This window comes from Aquarana catesbeiana, linkage group LG09 (genome assembly GCF_042186555.1).
Source record: "Aquarana catesbeiana isolate 2022-GZ linkage group LG09, ASM4218655v1, whole genome shotgun sequence".
Lineage (NCBI taxonomy): Eukaryota > Metazoa > Chordata > Amphibia > Anura > Ranidae > Aquarana > Aquarana catesbeiana.
This window is the reverse complement of record NC_133332.1, coordinates 90,160,582-90,186,819: the sequence shown is the minus strand read 5'-3', so window position 1 is coordinate 90,186,819 and position 26,238 is coordinate 90,160,582. Positions and strand designations below refer to the sequence as shown.

General features: G+C 42.3%; 2 protein-coding genes across 4 annotated transcripts in view; one reads left to right on the top strand and one right to left on the bottom strand.

Moving 5' to 3' along the window:
* DDAH2 (DDAH family member 2, ADMA-independent) overlaps positions 1–6,033 on the top strand; it is a 44,494-nt gene extending 38,461 nt beyond the window's left edge. For all 3 annotated transcript variants that reach the window (XM_073598961.1, XM_073598960.1, XM_073598959.1), the window contains exon 7: positions 1,625–6,033. In XM_073598961.1, the coding sequence (XP_073455062.1) occupies positions 1,625–1,741 (117 nt within the window). In that variant the 3' untranslated portion in view covers positions 1,742–6,033. The remainder of the gene's footprint in view (positions 1–1,624) is intronic.
* Positions 6,034–9,730: 3,697 nt separating this feature from the next.
* LOC141107902 (uncharacterized) lies at positions 9,731–25,838 on the bottom strand. Its single transcript, XM_073598962.1, has 6 exons — positions 24,911–25,838; positions 23,866–24,180; positions 22,958–23,096; positions 18,171–18,202; positions 13,206–13,279; positions 9,731–13,125 (listed from the first exon to the last, which is right to left on the bottom strand). Exons 1-6 carry the CDS (start codon positions 24,984–24,986, stop codon positions 13,027–13,029), a joined length of 735 nt encoding a protein of 244 aa, XP_073455063.1. The 5' UTR covers positions 24,987–25,838; the 3' UTR covers positions 9,731–13,026.
* Positions 25,839–26,238: the final 400 nt, after the last annotated feature.

The following is a 26,238-nucleotide window of genomic DNA, read 5'->3' as shown; positions in this document are numbered from 1 at the left end:
GTAAGGGAGGGTTATAACCCTGGGTGTCTCATTGCAGAGATTTCCCTTCACTTCCTGTCCCATAGCCAAACAGGAAGTGAGAGGAAATCGCTGCAAATGAAGGGAATGCCTTGGGGACTCCCAGGTCACCAGAACTAGTGTCCCCATTGGAAGATTTTCCCTCTATTACTTTTCTGTGGACAACTTAAAGTCTTGGAATTTTCTCTTGCTTTCGCTTGCAATAATGGTGGACAAGACAAATGGAAAAGGTAAATCTTCCTAATGGGGGCACAGATGGCAATAAAAATTGAGAAGCGTTCTAATCCCTTTCCACTCTATCCAAAGCTAAAAAAATTTTTTTTGGTTTTATTTTTGTTATATTTTAAGCAAGCCTCTCATAAATACAGTAGTTTTAAAAGAAATATTGTATAAATGATATAAAATCTACAGGCGGTTGGTTAAGTGTGACACAATATCTAGGTATGCGGTTTCATTGTGGCTAACGCACTAATACAAAAAGGGGTCAAATCCAATTTTTAGTACGTTTAAGGTGCGCTGCCAGCCAAAGGGGGGGGGAGGGGAGAAATGCTTAATAAACGCAATGCATGCTGTCAATGTTTTAACCTCTTGATTTCTAAGGCTGATTTCACACTGAGGCTCTTTACAAGCACTATAGCGCTAAAAATAGCGCCTGTAAAGGGCCTAGCCTCACTCCAATGTGAAAGCCCGAGTGCTTTCACACTGGTGCGGTGCACTGGCAGGACACCAAAAGTTCTGCAAGCTGCATCTTTTGAGGTGCTGTAGGAGCGGTGTATACACTTGAGGTCCCGTATACACCGCTCCTACAGTGCCCCTGCCCATTGAAATAACAGCGCCGGTGCATTTAACCCCTTTTTTTTTTTTTTTTTTTTCGTTAGCAGAGGTTAAAAGCGCCCCGCTAGCGGCCGAAAAGGGCCGCAGAAACGACTAAAGCACTGCTAAAGATGGTGGCGATTTACTGCCAACACCCCAGGGTGAAAGTAGCCTATTGGTCTTTTTTTTTTTTTTTTTTTTTTTTTTTTTTTCTTCTTTTATACCATCCCAGTGATGGCTAGATATTTCTGGCCCAAAAAATCCTGTTTTTCTAGATGAACTAAACTCCTACCAAAAAAATGAATGTGAAGGGCAAAGCAGTAGTCTTCAGTATTGCCTGTGGTCTCCCTGCAGCAATTTTATTCTTCATATTCCTGACCTACAGTACCTTGTTTTGCACTTTCTCAATATGGAGGCAGTTGTTTTGGTAGAGGCAGGTTTTTACTTCATCCCAAACTTAAGCTAGAGGGACAGTGAGCAGCACAGTAGTAGCATCAGCAAACCGCCTGAGCATAGAATTTGGATGCAGCAGTGCCTTAGATCCCACACACAGGAGTGCCTAAATGAAACAGACAAGATTATCAGGAAGGCTGGAAAAGTCAGAGGTCGTTATTTTCAGTCTTTCTGGTTCAGTGGCTCAAAGTATTGAAGGAAAAGGGTCAGGGTTCAACAACTAGCATTTCCAGAAAGATGGTCAGGGGGTAGTGTGTGTGTGTGTGTTTGTTTTTTTAGTACAAAGGTTTCTATCATGAATTTGAATTGCATTTCTGTGTTTTTTTTTTTTTTTTTCCAGGTCTTTCAGAAGCTGACTGATTACACCCTGGTCCCAGCATCCTGCACAGAGATGTCTAAATTAGGAGGCTGCCTAACCGCCTGCACCATACTGATAAACCGCAAGCTGGAGATTTGACTTCTAGCCCCACCCCCCAATGCCTGACCACCAACGCTGGCACAAGGTGGTTGGCTTGGAGGCAGCCTACCCCATTTCATATTCTCATTCTTTCTACAGCATCCATTTCAGCCTACAGGATTTTACCTGTATCATAAACATACACTAATGCACACTTGTAGCACATAGGTTTTCTAGAACAATGGAGGTATAGAAAATAGGTGTTTTCAATAGCAGCCAATTTATTGCAGCTGTTCTTTTTTACAGAACTGAAAATTTGGTTTGGGTTCTTATAGGAAATGTGTGTTTGGGTTTTTGTTTTTGTTTTTTTTCTCTTGGTTCTTCTTTGATTGGCTAGCTCTTCTGACAGTTCGTATGTACATATCTCTAGGACCTTTCCGAATATCTTTGGCTGCCAGTGGACTCAAGTAGTTTTCTGGGGTTTTTTTTTTTTTTTTTTTTTCTTAATGTAGTTGAAGCAATGCAGGTTTTTGCTTGGTTGAGAACTGCATCCAGTTATCAAGCGCTGTATACAATCTGCATTTCCAAAAAAAAAGTATGAACAGTTTGTAAGTAACGTCACAGCACACCCATTGCCACTTTGATGTCCTATACCTTAGGGACCGCTTGAGCTGTGACTTGCACAGAAGGGAAGTTTTAGTTAGGAAGTTTGACATAATCAGTTTATCTAATGTTGTGTACAATATGGCCACTAGATGGTGCACAGACATACCATTTACTAGAAGATGCAATATTTTGTCATTGTTATCTGTCTGGTTCTCATCATTTTTCATATCTTTCCACGGTTTCTTCAGCACAGTGGTACAGACTTGTCTTGCTAACAATATGTTCTATTTAAGGGGAACAAATAATGAAGCTGGACTGCAAATCTTTCTGGTGCTATTATATCCTTTTGTCTGTCTTTGCATTCCCATCATTCCTGTACCCACAGCCTCTTCTCCATCTTTACTAAATTTGATATTGTAGGGCACAGCAAAAACAATACTACTTCCTTCACTCCTTTTTTTTTTTTTTTTTTTTTTTTTTTAATATAACTTTTCAGGTTCTTTAAAGTATCATTCAGGATAAAAAAAAAACTACAGCTGGGGCCTTGGTTCTCAAATTCCAGTTGAAGCAAACCTACATTTTGAGACCAGTGCCATTAAAAAAGAAAAACAGAACAAATTAGTCCTCTATGGCAGTGGTTCTCAACCTTGGTCCTCAAGTACCCCCAACGGCCATGTTTTGGGAATTTCCCTTAGATAAAATAGCTCTTATCATTACCATGTCATTGATCTAAAGCGGCTGTGCAAAGTAAAGGAAAACCTGAAAACAACATGGCCTGTTGGGGGTACTGGAAGACTGAGGTTGAGAAACAAAACTTTGTCCATTCAGGGCAGTTTTTAAAAAGGGGGGGGGGGGGGGGACAAAAAATCCCTACCGTCTCGACTAGTGATGGCCACTAAGTTAAAAATTTGCTGCACTTAGAGTTCCAGCAATTTTTTCCTGTTCATTAAAATGCAGCAGAGGGGTTTCCTCTGAAATGTTTGTTTGCTATGCTATATCAATAGTAAGGGTTCCAGCATAAAATGTGCACCGTAGGAAATACTCAAGGTATGCTTGTGATGTAGATGGAGGGGAGAGATGTGCTGTGCAGTCCATCTGTAGACAACTCTGGATGGAAAGATTCCCTTGTCCATTAATAAGCATGAATTGAAAATGTCTGGCTTGCATTCATACTTCAAAAGCCTGTGCAGACATAATATAACATTGATGGTTACTATTTATCAAGTAACCTGTTTACTGCCCTGTGTTTTAAAAGGTCAAACTTAGAACAATGTTCTGTTTTAATGGGAAACTCCACCGTTGACTGATGGTTGAACCAGTCATTAATTTTTAGAAGCCAAACGGATTTGAGCATTAAAAATTAGCACTATACTATTATCATTTGTACTTTTACTGAGAATTCAGCTTGTGGGCTAGGATCTTTTGAACCAGGACTGTGGCCTTTTCTGAATCCTGCTATCTTTAACCACCCATCCCTCAGGTATCCTGCTCTCCTCCATTTAAGAACTTTTTGACTGCTTAAGTAATGGAGGGGGGGGGGGGGGGGGGTAGCTGTCTGTAAAATTCTTGACACCTGGAAGTTGAGGGCATTGTTTGTTCTGTTTTATATTAATAATGGTAGCCTGCTATAATTGGAGGCTTAAAATTGAATGACAGGTACTCGTTAAAGGAAATGTTGACTACTTCTGTCTCTCAGGGACGTTAGTGCCCAGATCTCTCCAAATGAATTGCCAGGTCTGCCTCAATGCATGGGCCATCGCCAAGACAAGTGCCGTGTCTCACGGTGTGTTGGAATTTTAATATAGATTAAACTAATTTTTAGATTAGTTTCAGCATTGACTGTGCTGTAATCCTAGCCATATTAGAACAGGTGGTGATGCAAAGTGCTGCATGAAGTGTCAGCAGTGGAGCCTTCCCAGAAATAACATTCCCATTTTCAGAAGCCAACAAACTGCATACTGAGTATACAAGGCATGCATGAAGCCTGCTGATGCCCTCACGCATGTAAAATCAGTTTTGGGTGGAATTCACCTCTAAGGACAGTGTAGAACAAAGTGTTTTAAGCACGTATCCTTAGCAGGTGGTTATGAGCTGGAGCAATATCTCATCCCTTGGCTATATCGCCACATTAAGACCTCATTCACATGGCATAAAAAAATACTGTACAGTATATAATAGCATTTTTTAATTTCAGATCTGAATGCAGCTGCATTGTTTTCAAGGGAACCATTTGCACAAGTGCCTAAACATAAGATGCTTTCAGATCTGTAACACAGAATCCACAAATCTGTGTCTAAGAACATGTGCGTATGCATGTGTACGCATTTGTAAGCTCCTAATTTAAGCCTAAACAAAGGGGGGGAGGTATCATAAAAACGTATGTACATGTATGCATGAATGATTACGCAGGAACTTTACTCCTAGAAATCTTACATCAGTAACATTTTTATGGCTGTTAGACTGAAGCCATACTAAATTATATCTGGACCTGCTGTAGGGTTGTTAACATTTTGTGGTGGGCTCATAGGCATAATTATTGCTCTACCTCACAAAATGGCGGCATACATGGTATAAGTGATTCATTGACCTTTTAAGCCTCTCCCAAGTAGACTATAAACCTTTTTCTTTTCTCTACCTCATTCCCTTGCTCTACCTCTACCACTTCTATGTAGGATTACCTTTTTTAGACCTTCCTTGTCCACCTCTCCTTTATTACTTCCCCTAATCTGAAGGGACAGACTCTAACTTTAACATGGTCTTCTTATTTGGGCCTTGCCGTGTGGTAGAGAATGACCTTATTTATCAAAGTGTCTGACAGATGCCTGGTCCTGGCACACAACTAAACTCTTCCTCCTTCATTCTATCCTTTTTAAGAATGAATGTATTCATTTTTGCTAAAAACTAGACAAATTGTTTTTCTCTGAACTGCCTTTTTAAGTAGGTGTGTTAACTCAAGCTTTGGACATATGGAAATGTCTATCTGCAAAACCTTAACTTCTGATCTCTGGATCCTCCTTTGCCTTCTAAGGAATCCATTCAGGTTCTCTGAAAATGGTCCCTACACAGTAACTACTACAAAGGTTTGGGAAAGGGAGAGAGACTGCCTCCATCTGAGGCTTGTCACAGGTATATGCTCAGCAATGGATTCCAAACACCACCAATGGAAAATAATGAGCCCTGTGTTAAACCTGCTTGCTCTGGGCAATCCATGTCTTTACTGATCCAAGTAGATGTGATTTGTATTTTCTACAGCAACTGAAATCTCCTTGTCCTGGTGCAATATGGGAGAAAAAAAAGGAAGTGTTCTCTAGCTATGATCTTCAAACTCAGCCCGGTCTTCCATCAGACATTTTGATAAGTTACCCCACACTGTTCTTTCACAAATGTCTATTTGTTCCACTCAGTCACCTCTTGCGTAGTCCTCCTGAATGTAGCAATTATGATTGTCCATGACGCTTCCTGCTTGCAATGTGCTAGCAGCTGTTATTTCAAAACAGGCCTTCGGTGCTATTTCTGTTATTTGGGGAATATAAAATCACTGCTGTCAGTAAGTAGACTTTTTGGTTATCTGGTAAAACCTACTGACTACCCTTTTGAAATCCATGCCCCCAACTTCCTTCCTGAGCATTAGGGCATCTGTCAATCTCACCATCCCCCCCCTTATGCTGTCTCATCTATTATATGCTGGAAACCAGGTTTTGTTTTATAACCTTTTTGAATTTATAAATAAACTGCTTCAAGGAAAATTCTGAGTTCTTTATTTTGTCAACTTCATCATATGCAAAAAATATAAGTCTGCAACGAAAGCCTAAAATTCTGATTGGATGCCCAAATTACATCAGATTTAGGCCAATTAGGGGTGTGGCATGTACAATGTGTGTATGATCAGCTGCGGCCAGTAAGCTTGTATAAATCGCTGGCAGTTTGCAGGTAACCTTGCATCCAGTGCTTACATGCAGTTAGGGACACAGTCTGCGTTCAGGGTTGCTCATCTGTCCCTTATTCCATACAATCACAATGTGTGGTTAATGGCAAAAAGCTGTACTGCTGTCATTTTGTACAACCTTCTTGGCCCTGGCTGACTGCACACACCTGATCCCCCACCATGGGTGTACGCTGATACTTGCTGCCCCATGGCTCTAATTGGCCTTGTGAATAACCTTCCTAACAGGTGGGTGTAAGTTTTTAATGCTGCTGGATACACCTGACTTGTGTGGAACATCTAGTGGTTGGATGGAATCCACAGCCAGAGGAAGCCATCTGAGAGGGGCTGCATTTCCCACTACAAGTCAAATGTTCATGAGCAGAAGTGGATATGTCTACAATTGGATGGCCATTTACAAGCTTTTGGAGCTAAGCCAAAAATACCAGTGCAGGTTTTAATTGTAAGGGCTTATTCACACGATAAGTGATTCTAAAGGTTAAAAGGGTTGTGGGTTTTTTTTTTTTTTAAACCATAATGCATTGCTTTTCAGAGGTATTTGATGGACAGCTCAGTGGTGATATATGTTGCCTCCTGAATGCCTGTTTTCTCGCCTCACCTTCCAGGACAGCAACACGAGAGATGATGGGCTCCTCCCTACAGGAAACAATCAAATCACAGCTGTTTTATAAGGCCCCACCTTACCCTTGTCCCTCGGTATTGTGTTTCTCCCACAGCGAAACGTGTGTGTTTGTGTGTTGTGTTTTTTTTGTTTTTTTTTTTTCTTTTGACCAGAAGACTAAAAAGAGTTGGATGGTACCCCTGTGAGCCAGGTGTAGAAATGCCGGTGAGGGCTGCACTTACCTGCTGCCTAAGAGCTTCTCACAGGTCGCCCCCAAAACAGCATTTGTGCAGGCGGTCCAGGCGTTTCAATCTCCCGCTGTTGCATGCCGCTCAGCAGCTCGGGTCTCCTCCTGGTCTTCCCCTGGTGTAGCAGGCGGCATTTTTCCAGAGTCCAAACGATCGAAGCACCAAGGGGAGGACTCTGCGTGCTCGAAGCCTTACTCTCAGGATGAAACTTCCTGTCACAGCAGGAAGAGCTGCCATGATACAGGGGGCAGGAAGAGTGACTATGACTTGTTCCCTCCTTTTTTTGTTTTTGTTTGTTTTTTTTTTTTTTTGTTTTTTTTTTTTGTTTTTTTTTTTCTTGAAGATTCCCCAGGCGGAGCACAGGAGGTCTCTAACAAACCACTTTCCTCATCAGCTAGCACCAGTGCCAGTAAAAGGGGTGGTAATTGCAGGGAAAGATTGTCAAAATCCCACACCAAGCCTTTTTGTTATAGGTGTATTACCAAACTGGCTGGGAAAGAGGCCTCAGGATTAATTAAAGATTTTCTCAAGTCTGTACTAAAGGAAATGTTGGCCACTATACAATCTTTCCGCACCTCTACTCGCACACCCCTAGTAGTAGGTTCAGAGGAACCCACCCCTAAAGAGGGTCCCTCATCACAGGAGAGTTTACTATCCAAGCCAGGACCAAGTATCTCTTTACCTTTCTCTCAGGGGCTTCCCCGGCTCAGCTCAGGGAAGAGGATGAGATGGAGGAAGCAGAGGGCCAGGTGAACTCTGAGCTCTCTTCAGATGGAGAGGCTGGCTTAGGTCCAGATAGTGATGTAGAAGACATCAAGTTAAGTAGTCACCTCTTCGGCTTAGAGGGCTTTAAATCCTCCAGGCTATCTATGCCACTAAAGAAATCCCTGAACCAGTTAAGGAAACCTCTGCACCGGATAAGATGTACAGGGGGTTGGTTAAAAGCCAGGCTAGGGTATTTTCCCTAATCCAGTCGCTCTAAAAGATGTGGTTCTTCAGGAGTGGAAGTTTCCTGAAAGGAGTTTGGTCAATCCTAAAACCTGGAAGAGAAGGTTCCCCTTCAAGGAGGCTGAAGCAGACTTTTTTTTTTTTTAAAGGTCCCCAAGTTGGATGCTGCCCTCTCCCAGGTGACAAAGTCTGACCTCTCCTTTTGAGAACTCTGGGAACAGCTGGGATGCAATGGACCGAAAGTCAGAGTCCCTGCTGAAAAAAGCCTGGGAAGCCAATTCCTCGGCTATGGCCCCTGCATTAGCAGCAACCTGCGTTGCCAGAAATGCAGACTTCTGTATAGAGAAGCTTAGTAGACACTCCTCCCAAGGAAATAAGTCTCAGGATATCCTAGATTCCCTTTCAGTGATAGGGAAGGCTGTTGCCGTATCGCCTTATTATAAATATCAGGAACTTAAATTCCTAGAATACAAAAGCTTTTCCATGGAGAGCATTTACTCAGTGCAGAAAAACCTAAACCATACTGAAGGATGTCTTTATTACCACCCTGGATCTACATGTGATTTTTTTTTTTTTTTTTTTTTTTCCCAGAACACCAGGCTTTCCTGAGATTTGCAGGAGTTTACCCAGGAAGGAGTTGCAGTTTCAAGGCACTTCCTTTTGGGCTAGCGGCAAGTCCAAGAATCTTCACAAAGATTCAAGCTGAGGCGGTGACCCATCTCCACCTCCAGGGGAAAGCAGTGATACCCTTCCTGGAAGACTTGCTCATTTACGGTCCATCAGCTGCTCAGGTGGAAACTGATACCCAGAAGTTGATCTCTGTCCTGAAAAGCCTGGGCTGGCTAGTAAACTTGGAAAAATCCTCCCTGGAACCAGCTCAGGTCTAGACCTACCTGGGTTTCCGAGTGGACTCTCGAGCTCAAAAGCTTTTCCTACCAAGGGAAAAGGTGGAAAAGGTTGTCTCTGCCTTCAAAAGCTGATAGGAACCCCCGGTGTGCTCCAGGAGGGAGATCCTTAGGGGCCTGGGTCTCATGTCAGCCAGCAGTTGTCTGGGCGCAACTGCACTCAAGGGATCTGCAATCCTTCCATCTTTCCTCTTGGGACAAAGAACGAATCCCTAGATAAAAAAAAATCTAATCATTACCCATCAGGTAAAATCCGCCATGGTGTTGTGGTCAGTCCCAGGCAATTTGGAAAAGGGCACATCCTGGGATCCGTGGGATCCACTAAAGGTCACCACAGTGCCTGGGGATGGGGAGCTCGCCTAGGGAAAGCCAAAGCTCAGGGCTCCTGGCAGAGGGAAGTAGCTAGATTCGCTTCCAATCTCAGGGAACTCAGAGCGGTGGGCAAAGCCCTAAAAGATTACGAAAAGATTGTGACAGGAAAAGTAGTCCTGGTCTGTTCAGACAATGGTACGACCGTAGCTTAGCTGAACCATCAGGGGGGAACCAGGTCCCAAACCCTTCTAGCCTTAGCGAAGGAGATCCTGACCTGGGCCTAGCACAGGGTAGTTTCCTTGTCAGCGGTCCAAATAAAGGACACAGACAACCAGGAAGCAGACTTCCTAAGGCGCCAATCTGTTAGACAGGGAGAATGGGAACTGAACACGAAAGTATTTTGAGTACTAGTTCAAAAGTTTGGCTGCCCAGAGATAGACCTCTTTGCCAATCAAAAGAACAGGAAGGTAAAGAAGTTCTTTTCTCTCTCTCTCTCAGGAAAGAGTCAAAGGGTTTGGATGCTCTAGCACAAAACTGGACCTTCCAGTTGGCTTATGCCTTCCCCCCTCTTGCACTGATTCTGCGAGTCATTCAGAAACTCAGCCAGGTTTCAGGCCGTGTCCTCCTAGTGGCCCCATGGTGGCCAAGAAGGGCTTGGTTTGTGACCTTGAAGGCACTTTCGGAAGCTCCCGGACATTCCAGACCTTGTCTCGCAGGGTCCAGTGCTGCACCCCCAGACCTAGATTCTTTCATCTGATGACCTGGTTAGTAAGCGCCAGATCCTTAAGAGCAAAGGTTGCTCAGACAGAGTGATAGACACACTCCTTAAGCAGGAAGCTGGTGACAAGAAAAATGTACTTTTAAGGTTTGGAAAGTTTTTGGTCTTGGTCTAAACTAAAACAAATAGTTTCCACTTCTATTCCAGTAATCCTGGAATTTCTCCAGGATGGGGTAGAGGAGGGTATGGTTGTCGACACACGCGGCGATGAGTACAAGTGGCAGCTCTTTCGGTTTTTCCTGATTCTAGAGTAGCGAAGGAACCTTTTTAATTAAAAGATTTCTGGTATCCAGGAATAGGACTACCCCTGTCAAGAAGGATAGGTTTCCACCTTGGGACCTAACGAGGTTCTAGAGGCATTATCTAGGACATCCTTTTGAACAAGTTTCATTTAAGTATTTAACCATAAATCTAGCCTTTCTCCTAGTAATTACTACTGCTAGGAGGGTAGGGGACTTGCAGGGTCTTTCCATTAAAGAACCCTTTTTGGTGATCCTACCAGATAGAATCATCTGCAAGCCAGATCCACTATATCTGCCAAAGGTGTCTTCAGCCTTCCATAGGACTCGGGTAATAACCTTACCATCTTTTTGCGAGCACCCTAAGCGTGAAGGGGAAAAGAAATGTCATTGTTTAGATGTCAGGCGATGCCTCCTTGCTTATCTACAGAGGTTAAAAGAATTTTTAGGAGATCTAATCATCTTTTTAATCTCTGGACCTAGAAAGGGACTCCAAGCCTCAAAATCTTCAGTCTCTAGGTGGATAAGGCAAGGCATTACTATAGCTTACAAGAGCTTAGGCATACCTGCACCAGAAAAGTTGAAAGCACACTCAACTAGAACCCTAGCAACCTCCTGGGCCAAAAAAGCGGGAGCCTCCTGGGAGCAAATTCGCAGCCACCTGGTCCAGTCAAGACATCTTCCTGAATCACTACAGAGGTGGAGGTCCTATCGCAGCAAAACCTAGCCTTCGGTCAAAGTGTTACAGGCAGTGGTCCCACCCTAAGGTAGGCCTGTGGATTTCTTAATTATCCTCTCATGTGTTGCCGCCCTGGAAGGTGAGGTGAGAAAACCGGCTGTTACTTACCGATAACGGTGTTTCTACGAAACCTTCCAGACGGCAGGCCTACTTCCCGCCCTGTTGTGGGTGGAGGAGTATGTACACACTAGGTGGTAAGTGCCTAAATGTTGGAATAATCCTTGTGAATCGGTTGGGAGTATTACTTTACAACTACTGAGGGACAAGGGGTAAGGTGGGGCCTTATAAACAGCTGATTTGTTTGTGTTTCCTGTAGGGAGGAGCCTATCATCTCTCATGTGTTGCCATCCTGGAAGGTTTTGTAGAAACACCGTTATCAGTAAGTAACCGTCTGTTTTAACCCTTGAAAGCCTGCATCTCTGCACTGCAACCTCATTGGCTGTGATAATGCCAGACAACCAAACATGGTCTGTGGTATATTTTTTTGCTGCATCTTGACTGTGGCAGTGTCTACTAACATGGCTGGTGACAGTGGGGGGTGGGAGGGGGGTTCTGTAAAATTGAGGCTCAGCCATCTTTACCACCCCCAGCTGCCCATGTAAACAAGGCCAAATTGTGAAGCCGGCAATAGACTGAGTGAATTTCTTTCCTGCAACCATGGGTTGATGGGGGGAATCCTTCCTGTGGAACAGTTGTGTTTTTCCAGCGGGGAAAAAGGGGAAGCTCCCCTACCGGGAGAACACAGTGATTATTGCTACAGGCTATAACAGCCGCTAGCAATGATCACATGTAAAATCTGACAGGCTGGTTCTATCCAAGTTGATTGATCAACTTGAGTACATTCAGTTTGCCAATACATGTTTTGCATTTCGGCCAGTTCCTGCTGAACTATCTCTGGCTGGCTTTAAGCTGACCATACCTATTAGTCTTGTGGAATAATTTCTGTTCAGTCTATTGCTTTAGTAAGAACTTTTGTAGTGAGGGGGTCTACCTAAATAATTGAGTTAATCTTCTATTCGCTAAACCATTGCACTACATAGTTATTGCAGATAAAAGTGTACAATCAAATTATGTGTAGCTGTATCTTGGGATCTTTCCTTTATTCCAGGTGAGTGATTCATGAAAGTAACAAACATGGGCATGTCAAACATGGATGTTCTAGGTCAATGATTCAATAAGTAGTGAAGCATTTTGTCCACCAAAATCACACCTTTTCTTTATGAGCCCTGCTTCTTTAGGCCTCATGCACACAGAGCGTCTGTTTAAGCCCCTCTGAATGCCTGAGGTAAAAGCCACATGCTTAATGCATATGCAGTTAAGTGCATCTAGCATTTGAGCGATAATGCATTCTATTGGCCAGAATATTAATTCTAGCCACTGGAATACATTAAAGTAGAACTATAGGCAACTTTTTTGTACCCCCCTTTGTTAAATTTTGGAGATTTACCTTCACTTCCTGTCCCATGGCCAAACAGGAAGTAAGGAAATCCCTGCAAATTAGGAGAATGCATTGGGGACCCCCAGATCACCAGAACTAGTGTCCCCCCTTGGAAGATTTCCGTTCAATTACTTTTCTGGGGACACCCCAAAATTTGTGATTTCTTTTACTTTTAATCGTCATGGTAAACAGGACAGATTGAGAGGGTGAATCCCCCTACTGGGGACACAGATGCCAATAAAAATCTGACAAGTGTTCTAATCCCTCTCCGCTCTATCCAAAGCTAAAAAGAAAAAAGTTTTGCCCTTCGTTAATTACTTTAATACTCAAATGATAGACATGTCTAGCATTTATGTAGGTTTAGGCACATTACACTTTTATCTGCTCTTCAGCTCCTCTCCTGAATGTGCATTTTGCTATGGGTGTGTGTTGTCGTTGTTGGTTTTTTTTTCTCTGGCTGTAAATGTTCCTCTTCTAATAAGCCTGTAATAGACACATAAGCTTACATAGAGGTGCATTTAACGCCTGTAACAGTGGCAATTTCTTAAGCTCTACATGCATGAGCCCTATTAGATTCTTTAAATAAAATCACATTATGGTTGCATAGACTGTAGCACGAGGATTCAGCAATTTTTGGGAGGGTGGCTTCTGACTGATTTCCAGCTCCACGTAAGACACTTCTGTACTCTGGGGAAAAGAAAAACAATATTAATATGTAATTCCTAATGCTGTCAGCAGAGGAAGCCATAGATCTTTCTTAAACCTACCGTGTCTATGTTTAGATCAGTTGTGCCTCGGTTTAAATTTTCAGTAAGGGGAAAGTTGTCTGATCTTTGTCTTTCTGCAATATAAATATTGTATTCCATTAACCCACAAAGAAATGGTGCAACATCAAGTGGGATTTCAGTCATTAATAATACATTTTTTTTTTTTTTTTTTACTAGTGAAATAGTGGTCTGGCCAATGATTGGACTCCTGGAAGAATCTGAACATTTACGTTATTAACTATGCAGGCTTACCTATGAAATATTTATAAATGTTTATATTTGTGATGATAGTGAGGTGTGAGGAAACGTAAACTTGTGTTTAATAGCGGAGTAGTACTGAGCACCATGTCACCCTTGTTTTCCCCAGAATTTGCAAGTCTGTTACAAAAACAGTCAGATTTAAATCTTATGTCTATGTTCAGCAGCCAGGGAAGTAGACATCTTTGACAAACTACATTCCAGTTTAGGTCATATTTGATTAGAAGCAGACAAGTTAGAAGGCATCATAAATCTTCACCAGCGCAGGTCTTCAAAAGAATTCTGATGAGACCCTGTTTTAAATGGTCATCTCAAAAACAGCCTGGAGAGAAGCTCAGTGAATTAATATCTATAAGTCTGGTATATGAAAGTTCAGCTCTTGATCAATATGTCTCAATCTGTCATCTTTAATCCATATCTCCTATGGTGATGCTGTTATCTTTCTAAAAAGTGGCTAATGTATAAGAAGATATCAATCTGTTAGTCACCAAAACATGCCTAAATTACAAGGCCCAGAAGGCTAATAAGATCTCCTAAGAGAAATCTACTGGTCATCTGTTCTATATCATGTTTGGTATCTAGCAGATTGTAATTGCATTCTGCTAAATATGCTGGTCTATAGCTTGTGAAACCTTGTTATATAGGAATATAGATGTACCCAGGAGAGAAGGCAATAGGAAGGTGTTCAATGAAACCTTATAAAACACTCCAGCACACCCTCAGACCTTTTCATTAGGTGGGGGTTAGCGCTGCGACAGCATCTCCAAGGTGAAAAAAAAAAAAAAAAAATGGTGTTGTATTAGCCGCTCTGAGCTCTTGTCAGCCATTGCAACTATCAAGGAATATCAAGCGACATTTGCAGTGTGAGGGCCAATGACTCTTGCAAATATCAGATTGGACTTACTCCTACAATTGTGCTGAAAATCGGGCACTCCACTCCACTTCAAAAAGGGTTTTAAATATGAAAAATCTTTGTCACTGTTGCTTTTGTCTGTTTTGTAATATATTTTGAGTAAATATTTACAGCAGTGTTTTTTTTTTTTTTTTTTCTCCTTTAAAAATGTGAAAAATAAAATTTTAGAGCTGAAACGTTGTATGCTTTACCTAGAAATAAAGTGGAACTTCAGTCAGAAAATTAAGTCCCGATAGATCACTTTAGGCTGGTCTCTTTTGAAAGTATAGCTATGTAAAACCTTAAAACGAAGTGCCTATTCTGTTTAAAATCCAGTAATGCGCTGTTTCATCCTGTTTTGCACATGCTCATTTGCTCTCTATTCTCAACACTTTGTCTGAAATGAAAGCCACTAAAGTCCAATTTTTAAGATTTACTATTGCTGAAAGGGGACTAAAGCAACAGACTGTGCTGAGGGAACATAGTTTAGGGAAGGGGAAAGGAAAAGGAGAGGTGACAAGACAAACACTACTGCCAGAGAGACACAAAAGAGTTAAACGTGCAAGGATAGTGTCTTATTAGATCTCCTTAAAATTGTCTCCTTTCTCCCTTGTGGACAGCACTGTACATCTTCAGTCACCCTCCCTCTCTCTAACTTCACCAAGACATACAATCAAAGCTGGAAATGTACATACCCTATTTCAATTGAAAAAAGTGACCAAGAGGAGGGGGAGACTTTTTCGAAAGCAAGTGACTGGTTTTGACTTCAACAAAATGACAGCCCCCAGCAAGAAGAAACAGGCACATTAAAGCACACATTAATTTTAGTAGCACAATTAATAATGTGGAATGTTTTGCTCTTTTGATAAAGAACATTAATTATTAACAAACTGTTATGAGAAAAGTTCCCCTTTAACAACTTTCCCCCCTTGAAGAAGCTTCCATAATGTAAACACTGTTACACTCCTGTCTGGGTGTAGCAGTGATATTGCTGATTGTCACATGAGCTGCACTTTCTCTGCCCAGCGTAAGAGTGTAATTGTCATAATATTTAGATTTACTAAAGGATGACCCTAATGCTGGCCATGCACTATACAGAAAATCGGCCGAACCCATTTTCGAAAAACGAACGTTCGACCGTGACCGCAAACGATCGTGCCATCATATAATGTCCGATAATCTGTTCAGTGGACATGAATAAATAATTTTGTGTTCGTTTTTTTACATATACCTAGTGCAGGCAGTTCGGACGGGAAACACATTAACCTTGCAATTTATCGTACGTTCGGCAGAAATTTTCCAAACATGCCGTTCGTTTTTTTTCCACAAAAACGTCACAAACGATTATCGATTTGTACCCACTAACTTGCCGAAAAACGAACGAAGTGTCCATACGAACGATTTTTCGGCCGATTTTCTGTATAGTGTATGGCCAGCATAAGAACCGAGAGGCCTCCTGAGGTCTGACCTTTTCTGCCTTGTCTACTGCCTAAAGTGGAACTAATGTTCATAAAAAAATTGCAAACAGGCAGGCTCTTTATTGCAGAAGAGACGGGCAATGCCTATCTGCTCAATAAAAGACTAGGTGCAACAGTCTCAAATGATTACAGCTTTACTATAAATCATTTTTAAAGGACAGCTTCACCTTTTAGGTACATCACACTAGTGTTTATACTCAGGGCCGCCATCAAGCGGGTACAGATGTAGGGGGCCCAGTCCCTTGGGACTCCCAGGCCCCAAGTTGGCACCTCTTCTTTGTTCCTTCCCCTCCCCCCCCCCCCCACTACACTAGTCCTGACTCCCGTTGGTGCCACCCGCTGCACTGGCTCCTGACTCCCAGTCAGTGGCTTAGCATGGGGGGGGGGGGGGCTGCTGGGGTGTTTGTGGGGCGTAGAAATGAATGCTCTTCCACCCTGGAAAACCATGGCTCCATCCACCTACTTCTCTCCTCACCCTCCTTTTGATGGCCACTCCCTCCTCTTGATCATCCCTGGTCTCAGTGTGCGGTGACAGCCAGCTTGGAAGGTGCAGCTGTCCTGGAAGGGGGGGATCCCCCCACCTCCAGCATGCCTGAGCTTCACACACACACCCCTCTCTCCCTGTCCATGTGCTGCATCTGTTAAGCGGATGTGGAGGCAGAAAGATTAAACAGGCAGCTGACAGCCACACGAAAACAGAAGCCACTGACTGAGAGCCCCCATGGACCATCCAAGTGAGTGAGCACTGTCACCAGTCTCTGTCCCCCTCTCTTTCTTTCCTTGCCCCTCTCTCTCTCTACCCTTGGCCTCCATCTCCCGATGTGATGTATAACAGAATAACTTTATTAAAAGAGAAGTATGGGGTTTGTTTTTTTGTTTTTTTGAAGGATCATACTTGCCTAGATGAATGCGGCATTGGTCCCCCGACACCTCTAACACTGAGAACCAAGTGATCGAACACCGCATATTGCTTAGTTCTCACAGCACTCTGCTCTGTCCCCCCGCGTGCTCAGTGGATCGCTGGGCTGTGGAGGGAGTGGGAGTGGCTGGCTCGGTTGTAGCTTTTGTTCCTCTCCGTTGTAGCTGCGGATCAGCTGACCAGGGAGAGGGGGAGGTGTAGTGAGGAGGGGGAGAGTTTTTGTTCAGAAAGGACTGCATCTGCGAATCAGATGCGTGCCCATAGAAGATTATGTGCCTGCAACTCGCACCGCAATGCCTAGAAAACACACACATTATTTGGGCAATGCGGAGTGCGAATGCAACGCACATATGTGAACCAGACTCATTGAAACAATTCGCAGAACATTTTAAAATCTATTAGTTTCAATGAGTCTGGTTCACATATGTGCGTTGCATTCGCACTCCGCATTGCCCAAAAAACGTGTGCGTTTTCTAGGCATTGTGGTGCGAATTGCAGGCACATAATCTTCTATGGCAACGCGTCTGATTCTCAGATGCAGTCCGTTCTGAACGCTAATTCTCTCCCCTCCTCCCTACACCTCCCCCTCCCCCTGGTCAGCTGATCCACAGCTACAATGGAGAGGAAACATTGAACAACTGATTTTTTTTCTTCGCAGAAAAACTGGAGCTGCAATTCGCACCGGACTGGTGTGAACCGAGCCTAAAACCCTAAAAGCAAACATTTTATTATATTGCAGCTTACCAGTTCCTAGATTAACACTGACAGAGGTGCTTACAATGATTGGTTTCCATTTATTTATGGAAAACATTTATCCCAAAAGGAAAAAAAAATGTTAGATGTACCTAAAGGGTACATCTAAAAACCCACCACTGCTGTTCAAAGGTGTCTCTGTTGCTCCTGTATCCAGAGTGGGGGCACTCTAATACAAGAGGTGTGTTACTGAACAGATCACCAGGGGAAAACAGAAAATAAAAAGCCTAAAAAAAAAGAAAATGAATGCAGCCACCACATCTAAGTATTGGTAAACTGTAATATATTACATTTTGGTTTTGGGTTTAATACTGCTTTCATTTGTTTCATGATATTGGTAATATTTGCACTGGAAATTGTATTCCTCTGCATTCACAGTGGATTCAGTGGGTGGACCCTGGGGAATGTTGGTGGTCAGGCCCGGGGGCCCAGGCCTAAAGTTGTGTAACCCCAACATTTCTGAAGGCTGCCCTGGTTACACTAAAGGAAAGAAGGGCTGTAAAAGACTTTCACTAAAAATTAGATACTTGGCTTAAAGCCAACTACATAAGAGAGAATACTGTTATTGAATATTTAAAAAGCTTTAAAAAAAAAAAAATGAAATACTCTTTTAACAGATGTTCCGCTTTTTCATTTTTAGGCCATGCATCATCCAAAATTCTTACCTCTGGGACGGTGATGTAAGTTGGATGTTTTCCTAAACAGAAGAAGAAAAATAAATAAATTATTTGAGTTTATACCTTTTAACAACAATTATGTATCTGATTCAAATGCAGGCTTTGCAGGCAATGTGTGAGGTAGCGCTAGGCCTGATTGGTGGTGGATAACTCTCACGGAGGGTCCTCAGAATGGGTCTCTTCAAGCATGAGAATATTATGGAAGTAAGTGAGGAAGGCTGTGCATGAATAGAGAGTTGTAGAAGCTTCAGCTGGTTGGAAAACCATGGCCATTTTATTGATGTATGATAAAAAGCATAGCCACCATGTAGGTGGAGCACAGAGTGATGTGGAGACAATAATTCACACAGGCAGCTGCAATAGAACTTGCATTGAAGGGATGCAACAACAGTTCACAACGAGCCCAGTAAGCCAGCCACCCAGCTGGGCACACCCACAATTCCGTAGCATGACCGGGTATATTGCAGTCGGAATGACAGCAACTGTTGAGAAGAGACCGATTGCGGCCTGGTCATCTGGTCTCAATTGGGAATCAGTCAGAAGAGGTGAAGCCCTATGCTTACCCTCCTCGTCAGGAACCTTTCCCTAGCATGGTTACTGTTAGTTTTACAGATGGGGTACCTGTCCCTACTGTCCATAAACCAAAGTGCACTAAAACCTGGGAGCCAGGGCCTTAAATAGCCTCTGCCTAACCCAAGATGACTGCTTGAGTCACATGGGGCTTCAGCATCCAATAGGATAGCTTCCCCAGCGACCCAGCAACAGTATCACTACAGTCGAGCACCACCCGCTGTGGAGAAAGTAGACTGCATCTGCTTACAAACACATTTTAGCACATTGACTCTCCTCCTTCTGCAGGGCTTTGGTAGTATTATATTATCTGTTTGTCTGAAGAAGGGGAACCCCAATTTCTTGCAAAGCATTTCCTATGTTTTATACCATAAGTCATAAAGTAATCATTGTTCTACAACCAGCTGGTGTTTTCAAGACTATCTATTTACGAACGTATTCACTTACATCAACATGATTTAAATACAGGATATTATTGCAAAGGCTTATTGTTATGCAAACCAGTTGAAATCACAAAATCGAATACATAATCATGGGGGAATGAACATACAGTGCCTTGAAAAAGTATTCATACACCTTGAAATTTTCCACATTTTGTCATGTTACAACCAAAAACGTAAATGCATTTTATTGGGATTTTATGTGATAGAACAACACAATGTGGCACATAATTGTGAAGTGGAAGGAAAATGATAAATGTTTTTTCAAACTTTTTTACAAATAAATATCTGAAAAGCAAGGTGTGCATTTGTATTCAGCCCCCTTTACTCTGATATCTCTAACTAAAATCTAGTTGAACCAATTGCCTTCAGAAGTCACCTAATTAGTAAATAGAGTCCACCTGTGTGTAATTTAATCTCAGTATAAATACAGCTGTTCTGTGAAGCCCTCATAGGTTTGTTGGAGAACTTTAGTGAACAGACAGCATCGCGAAGGCCAAAAAATACACCAGACAGGTCAGGGATAAAGTTGTGGAGAAGTTTGAAGCAGGGTTAGGTTATTAAAAAAAAAAAAAAAAATATCCCAGGCTTTGAACATCTCATGAAGCACTGTTCAATCCATCATCCGAAAATGGAGAGAATATGGTGCTTGTCTTTAATAAATAAAGAATTAAAAAAAAAAGGAAAGAAAGAAAGCCATAAGAAGTCCCATTTGCAGTTTGTAGGAAGCCATGTGGGGTATATAGCAAACATGTGGAAGAAGGTGCTCTGGTCAGATGAGACCAAAATGTGACTTTTTGGCCTAAAAGCAAAACGTTGTGTGTGACAGAAAATTAACACTGCACATCACCCTGAACACATCATCCCTATCATGGAACATGGTGGTGGCGGCATCATGCTGTGGGGATGCTTTTCATCAGCAGGGATCGGGAAGCTGGTCAGAGTTGATGGGAAAATGGGTGGAGCTCTTAGATTGTAAGCTCTAAGGAGCAGGGCCCTCTGATTCCTACTGTATCAAATTGTATTGTATTTGTACTGTCTACCCTCAAGTTGTAAAGCGCTACGTAAACTGTTGGCGCTATATAAATACTGTATAATAATAATAATATTTAGAAGAAAACCTGTTAGAGTCTGCAAAAGACTTGAGACTGGGACGGAGGTTCACCTTCCAGGAGGACAAAGACCCTAAGCATACAGCCGAACCACAAAGGAATGGTTTTGATCAAAGCATATTCATGTGTTAGAATGGCCCAGTCAAAGTCCAGACCTAAATCCAATTGAGAATCTGTGGCAAGACTTGAAAATTGCTGTTTACAGATGCTCTCCGTCCAATCTGACAAAACTTGAGCTATTTTCCAAAGAAAAATGGGCAAAAACATCACTCTCTAGATGTACAAAGCTGGTAGAGACATACCCAAAAAGACTTGCATCTGTAATTGCAGCAAAAGGTGGTTCTACAAAGTATTGACTCAGGGGGGCTGAATACATATACAAGCCACACTTTTCACATTTATTTTTTAAAAAATCTTGAAAAACATTTATTATTATTATTCTTCCAATTCACAATTATCTTCCACTTTGTGTTGGTCTATCACATATAACCCCAATAAAATATATTTACGTCTTTTGGTTGTAACATGACAAAGGGTAGAAAATTTCAAGGGGTATGAATACTTTTTCAAGGCACTGTATGTCCTCCTCCCAAGATTGCATGCGCGGGCCTCAGCAGTCGGGTGCAGAGGTTTAGTGATGCCTGGGCCCAACTCCTTGATTGTATGCCCCTAAGGGCTGGTTCACACCAGAGCGTGCAAGTTCCCATGCGAGTCGAGTACATTTCCTTGCATTGTGTTTTGAAAGCCTATTCATTTGAATAGGCTACAAAATACAGTGGACTGGAGGGGGAATAGCCTATGTAAAGGTAAGCTAACGAGGAGGGAGTTGTAGTGGTCAAGGTGAGAAAAAAACAGAGAGTGACTTAGAAGCTTTGTGGAGTCATTGGTTAGGAAGGGGCATATTTTGAAGATGTAGAGCAGAGGTTCTCAACCTCAGTCCTCACGTACCTCCAACGGGCCATGTTTTGGGAACTTCCCTTAGATAAAATAGATAAAATAGCTCTTATCAATACCATGTCATTGATATTGATTGAGAACCGAGGTTACATAGTAGGTGAGGTTGACAAAAGGCACAAGTCCATCAAGTCCAACCTATGTGTGATTATGTGGCAGTATTACATTGTATATCCCTGTATGTTGCGGTCATTCAGGTGCTTATCTAATAGTTTCTTGAAGCTATTGATGCTCCCCGCTGAGACCACTGCCTGTGGAAGGGAATTGCTGCTCTTACAGTAAAGAACCCTCTACGTAGTTTAAGGTTAAACCTCTTTTCTTCTAATTTTAATAAGTGGCCACGAGTTTTGTTAAACTCTCTTCTGCAAAAAAGTTTTATTCCTATTGTGGGGTCACCAGTACGGTATTTGTATATTGAAATCATATCCCCTCTCAAGCGTCTCTTCTCCAGAGAGAATAAGTTTAGTGCTCGCAACCTTTCCTCATAACTATGATCCTCCAGACCCTTTATTAGCTTTGTTGCCCTTCTTTGTACTCGCTCCATTTCCAGTACATCCTTCCTGAGGACTGGTGCCCAGAACTGGGCAGCATACTCTAGGTGCGGCTGGACCAGAGTCTTGTAGAGCGGGAGAATTATTGTTTTATCTTTGGAGTTGATCCCCTTTTTAATGCATGCCAATATTCTGTTGGATGCAATTCCTGAGCCTATCATCTACTAGGGCCCCCAGGTCCTTTTCCATCCTAGATTCCCCCAGAGGTTCTCCCCCTAGTGTATAGATTGCATTCATATTTTTGCCACCCAAATGCATTATTTTACATTTTTCTATATTGAACCTCATTTGCCATGTAGTTGACCACCCCATTAATTTGTTCAGATCTTTTTGCAAGGTTTCCACATCCTGTGGAGAAGTTATTGCCCTGCTTAGCTTAATATCGTCTGCAAATACAGAGATTGAACTGTTTATCCCATCCTCCAGGTCATTTATGAACAAATTAAATAGGATTGGTCCCAGCACAGAACCCTGGGGAACCCCACTACCCACCCCTGACCATTCAGAGTACTCCCCATTTATCACCACCCTCTGAACTCGCCCTTGTAGCCAGTTTTCAATCCATGTACTCACCCTATGGTCCATGCCAAAGGACCTTATTTTGTACAGTAAACGTTTATGGGGGAACTGTGTCAAATGCTTTGCAAAATCCAGATACACCACGTCTACGGGCCTTCCTTTATCTGGATGGCAGCTCACCTCCTCATAGAAGGTTAGTAGATTGGTTTGGCAAGAACGATTCTTCATGAATCCATGCTGATTACTGCTAATGATACCGTTCTCATTACTAAAATCTTGTATATAGTCCCTTATCATCCCCTCCAAGAGTTTACATACTATTGATGTTAGGCTAACTGGTCTGTAATTCCCAGGGATGTATTTTGGGCCCTTTTTAAATATTGGTGCTACATTGGCTTTTCTCCAATCAGCTGGTACCATTCCAGTCAGTAGACTGTTCACAAAAATTAGGAACAATGGTCTGGCCTTTTAAAAGTGAATCACGGCAGCATCTCCAATATTTCTATTCTGTAGGGTTTCCATTAGGACAAATGGCAAATTAACATTTGGATGATTTAATTGTAAATTCTTATTATATAACAAATGCACACAAATCCATTTACAGTGGTTCAGATGACACAGACTCCTACCTGCAGATTCTCAATAGGCAGCAGCTGGATGTAATGGCTGTCAGTATGATGAGGATTATCAGTAATAGGACTGCAGTCACAATGGTAATGATAAGTCGTGAAGGAACTATAAAAGCTGGAACAGATGTTTCCTCTTTGCCTGGAAATGAATTGCATTTAAAGTATGAGGCTGAAAGTTATAAAAGAATGGTCACTTTGCATGAGGAACAAGCATTCATCTCTTTGTCACCCCATGGGAGGAGGGACATACCCATGTCTCCCTTTTGTTTGTGTCACCCTGCAAGAGGATAACCAGACTCATAGCGTCTGTCTGTGTCACCTTGCAGGAGTGGGGGCAGGCTTAGACCGATTAGCCATAACATTATGACCACCCACTATAACCCTTTAAGCAACCCTTTAAGGCATGGTAGCTGTGGTAGCTGGCACCAAGCCATTAATGGCAGATCCTGACCTGTAAGTTCTTTTAAGTCAAGTAACAAATCAAACTCAAACCAGGCCACCTTCTTCCATTGCTCCGTATACCAGTTCTGATGCTCACCTGCCCATTGTAGCCACTTTTGGCTGTGGATACGGGTCACCTTGACTGGTCTACAGTTACGCAGCTCCATATGCATCAAACTGCGATGCACTGTGTGTTCTGACATGTTTCTATCAGAACCAGTATTAACTTTTTTCAACAACTTTTGAACTACAGTAGCTTTTCTATTGAATCTACATGGGCCTACGTGGCACCTTTCAGATGCCATTGTAACAAAATAATCAACAATATTAATTTTACCTGGCAGTGGTGATAATGTTATGGCTGATCGGTGTATAGATCCCTTCTGTCTGTGTCACCCTGGAGGAGGAGGACAGACTAACAGATTAATTCTATCTGTGTCACCCTGCAGGAGGAGGGACAGACTTACTTGCGCTGTCTTCTGAGGCTGGCGGGGCAGATGTCTGTGGTCCTATGTAGTACACAGCACGAAGGCTGGGATATTGTTCAACCTTGCATTCCCATGATCCATAGATATTCTTCTTGTTGGACAGATAGTACAGTGCTTTTGTGTCTTGTTTTTTGGTTATCTGTACAAGATGTTCATTTAAAAAATATGTGAAGGTGTATTCTTGAGGGGTGTGGATCGTCCAATCAAGACAGAGCTGGCACCTCAAAGCACTATGATTGAATTGTGAGATGCCTATGAACAGTGAAAGGGAAAGAGAGGGGACTTCTGTGCAGCCTGTGGGGGAACAGCAAGGGTGACAGTAAATACAATAATATATGTCATGTTACCGATATTTATAAACAGAAAATAATCAAAATATGAATGTTGTTGCTGTGCTGCCATTGCATGTGACAGTATTCCAAATGAAAAATGTTATATGTCTATGCACAACAATCAAGGACGTTTAGAACAAAACCGTATACTGTCTGGTAGGTAAAAAAAAAAATAGTCACCATCCCACTCACATCATGCTATTCTTAAAGCTGAAACAGAATGACTGGATTCAACAAACATCTGAAGTCAAAGTCTATGCCTTGTTTTTTTCCAATTTAGAAAATAAAGATAAATAAAATTTACTTAAATAATTAGTTTGATTGTGTTCATTCAATTTTTAAAAAACGTCCCAGAGGCATCCAAATGTTTGCACAACACTGTGGGTTTCAACGGCAGCCATAGACATTTAGTGATAGTTGGATGTTTGGTCCCTGACAATATCTTCACTCGTCTACATAGACATGGGGAATAGTGCCTGATCTGGCAGAAATCTCCTGTATTTGGGTAATGCCATCCATTAGTAGGTGTCTTTTATTAACACGGACCAGTCAGTTCAAAGCTTCAAAGCCGCTGGTGTCTTTACCATCTGAATGTTAGGAACCCATTGCTATAAGTAATCAAGAGTTATATGACCAGCCTAGCATGTAACACAAATCAAAATGATTTCAAACAAAGACATTGCATATCTCACCTTCTGTGCAGCTGTGTATGAGTAGAGCAAACCCCAATGTCACCAAAATGTCCATATTCTCTTTGGTCTCTGGCATCCTTTTGGTATTACCTCCTATTACTTCCCTACCATCTGTTCTTTATATGGTCTGTAGGTCTGCTTTATTTGTCCTTTTCTAAACACTCTATCACTTATCTACCTATCTATCCTCCACAGTCCCTGTGCCACTTGGTCCCCTTCACCTTTTTCTCTCATTAGTTTCTCCTTCACTTGTGTCTGTGCGACAGGATCTCCTTTACTTTTCTCTGGATCACTACATTCCGCCTTTACCAGTCTCAGGGTCACTAGATCCTCCTTCCCTCTGCGAGACAAGATCTACTTTACCCTTCCCTGGGTCACTAGATCCTCCTGCACCTGTCTTTTTTGCGACAAGGTCCCCTGCACCTTTCTCCGAGTTACTAGATTCTCCCCTTTACCTGAGTTGCTAGATCCTTTCGTATCTGTCTCAGTAAAACAAGATCTTCCCTCTTACCCCCTCGTTGGGTCACTAGATAGCCCCTTCAACCTTCTCTGTGGGACTAGGTGCCCATTTACCTGTCTTTCATCAATAGCTCCCCTTCTCCCCTCCTTAGATAACCCCCACCTGTACAAAAACTGTTTACCTGTCTAATTTTTTCACTCAATCATCATCAATGGTCTACATGTCAACAGATCGCTATTACCTCCCCCCACCCTCCATGGCACCTAAATTCCATTTAACTATTTTTGCTTTAAAAGATCCCTGACATCTGTTTGCTACTAGATCCCCCCTCTCTCTCTTTCTAAATGTCATTAGCTTGTCTTTGCATCACTAGATTTTCCATGTCACTTGTAATATCCCTGCCTTCTGCCTCAGTGTCTAGTATACCCTTACCATTTTTTTCCCCTGATAGGTTCTCCAGCATCAGGAAAAGGGAAACTTATCTTTGACAAACAGACATTATTTGTCACTCTGTATTTTCAGAGATGTCTGCTTGGCTATAAATGGAAGTGTTTTTTAAGACACTGGGGAAGAATTATTCAAAGGGCAGGTCCACGTTAAAATATAAACTTCCCACTTAAGTCTCCTAGATTATTTTGAGCTAAAAAACAATTCCTGATGCCTACTTACAAGCTCCTTACAGCCAGTGGAATACCTAGCCTATTTGACACTATGGGCTAATGGGGTACAGGGAAAATAACTACATGCTAAATAAAATAAAACAAAAAGACTTATTAGCAGAGCCATGTACAGGGTCAAATGTATACTATTTTCTCTATAGACGATATAGGCATCCTCACAGGGTGGTACTGTGGATGCAAACATAGTT

Excerpts from the sequence above, each read along its gene's own strand:
- LOC141107902 (XM_073598962.1), bottom strand. The coding sequence starts at position 24,986 with ATGCCAGAGACCAAAGAGAATATGGACATTTTGGTGACATTGGGGTTT. Across the intron at positions 18,203-22,957 it reads TGCCTATTGAGAATCTGCAG|GAAAACATCCAACTTACATC; the intron begins GTAGGAGTCTGT and ends TCTTCTGTTTAG. Across the intron at positions 13,126-13,205 it reads CTGATCTAAACATAGACACG|AGTACAGAAGTGTCTTACGT; the intron begins GTAGGTTTAAGA and ends TCTTTTCCCCAG.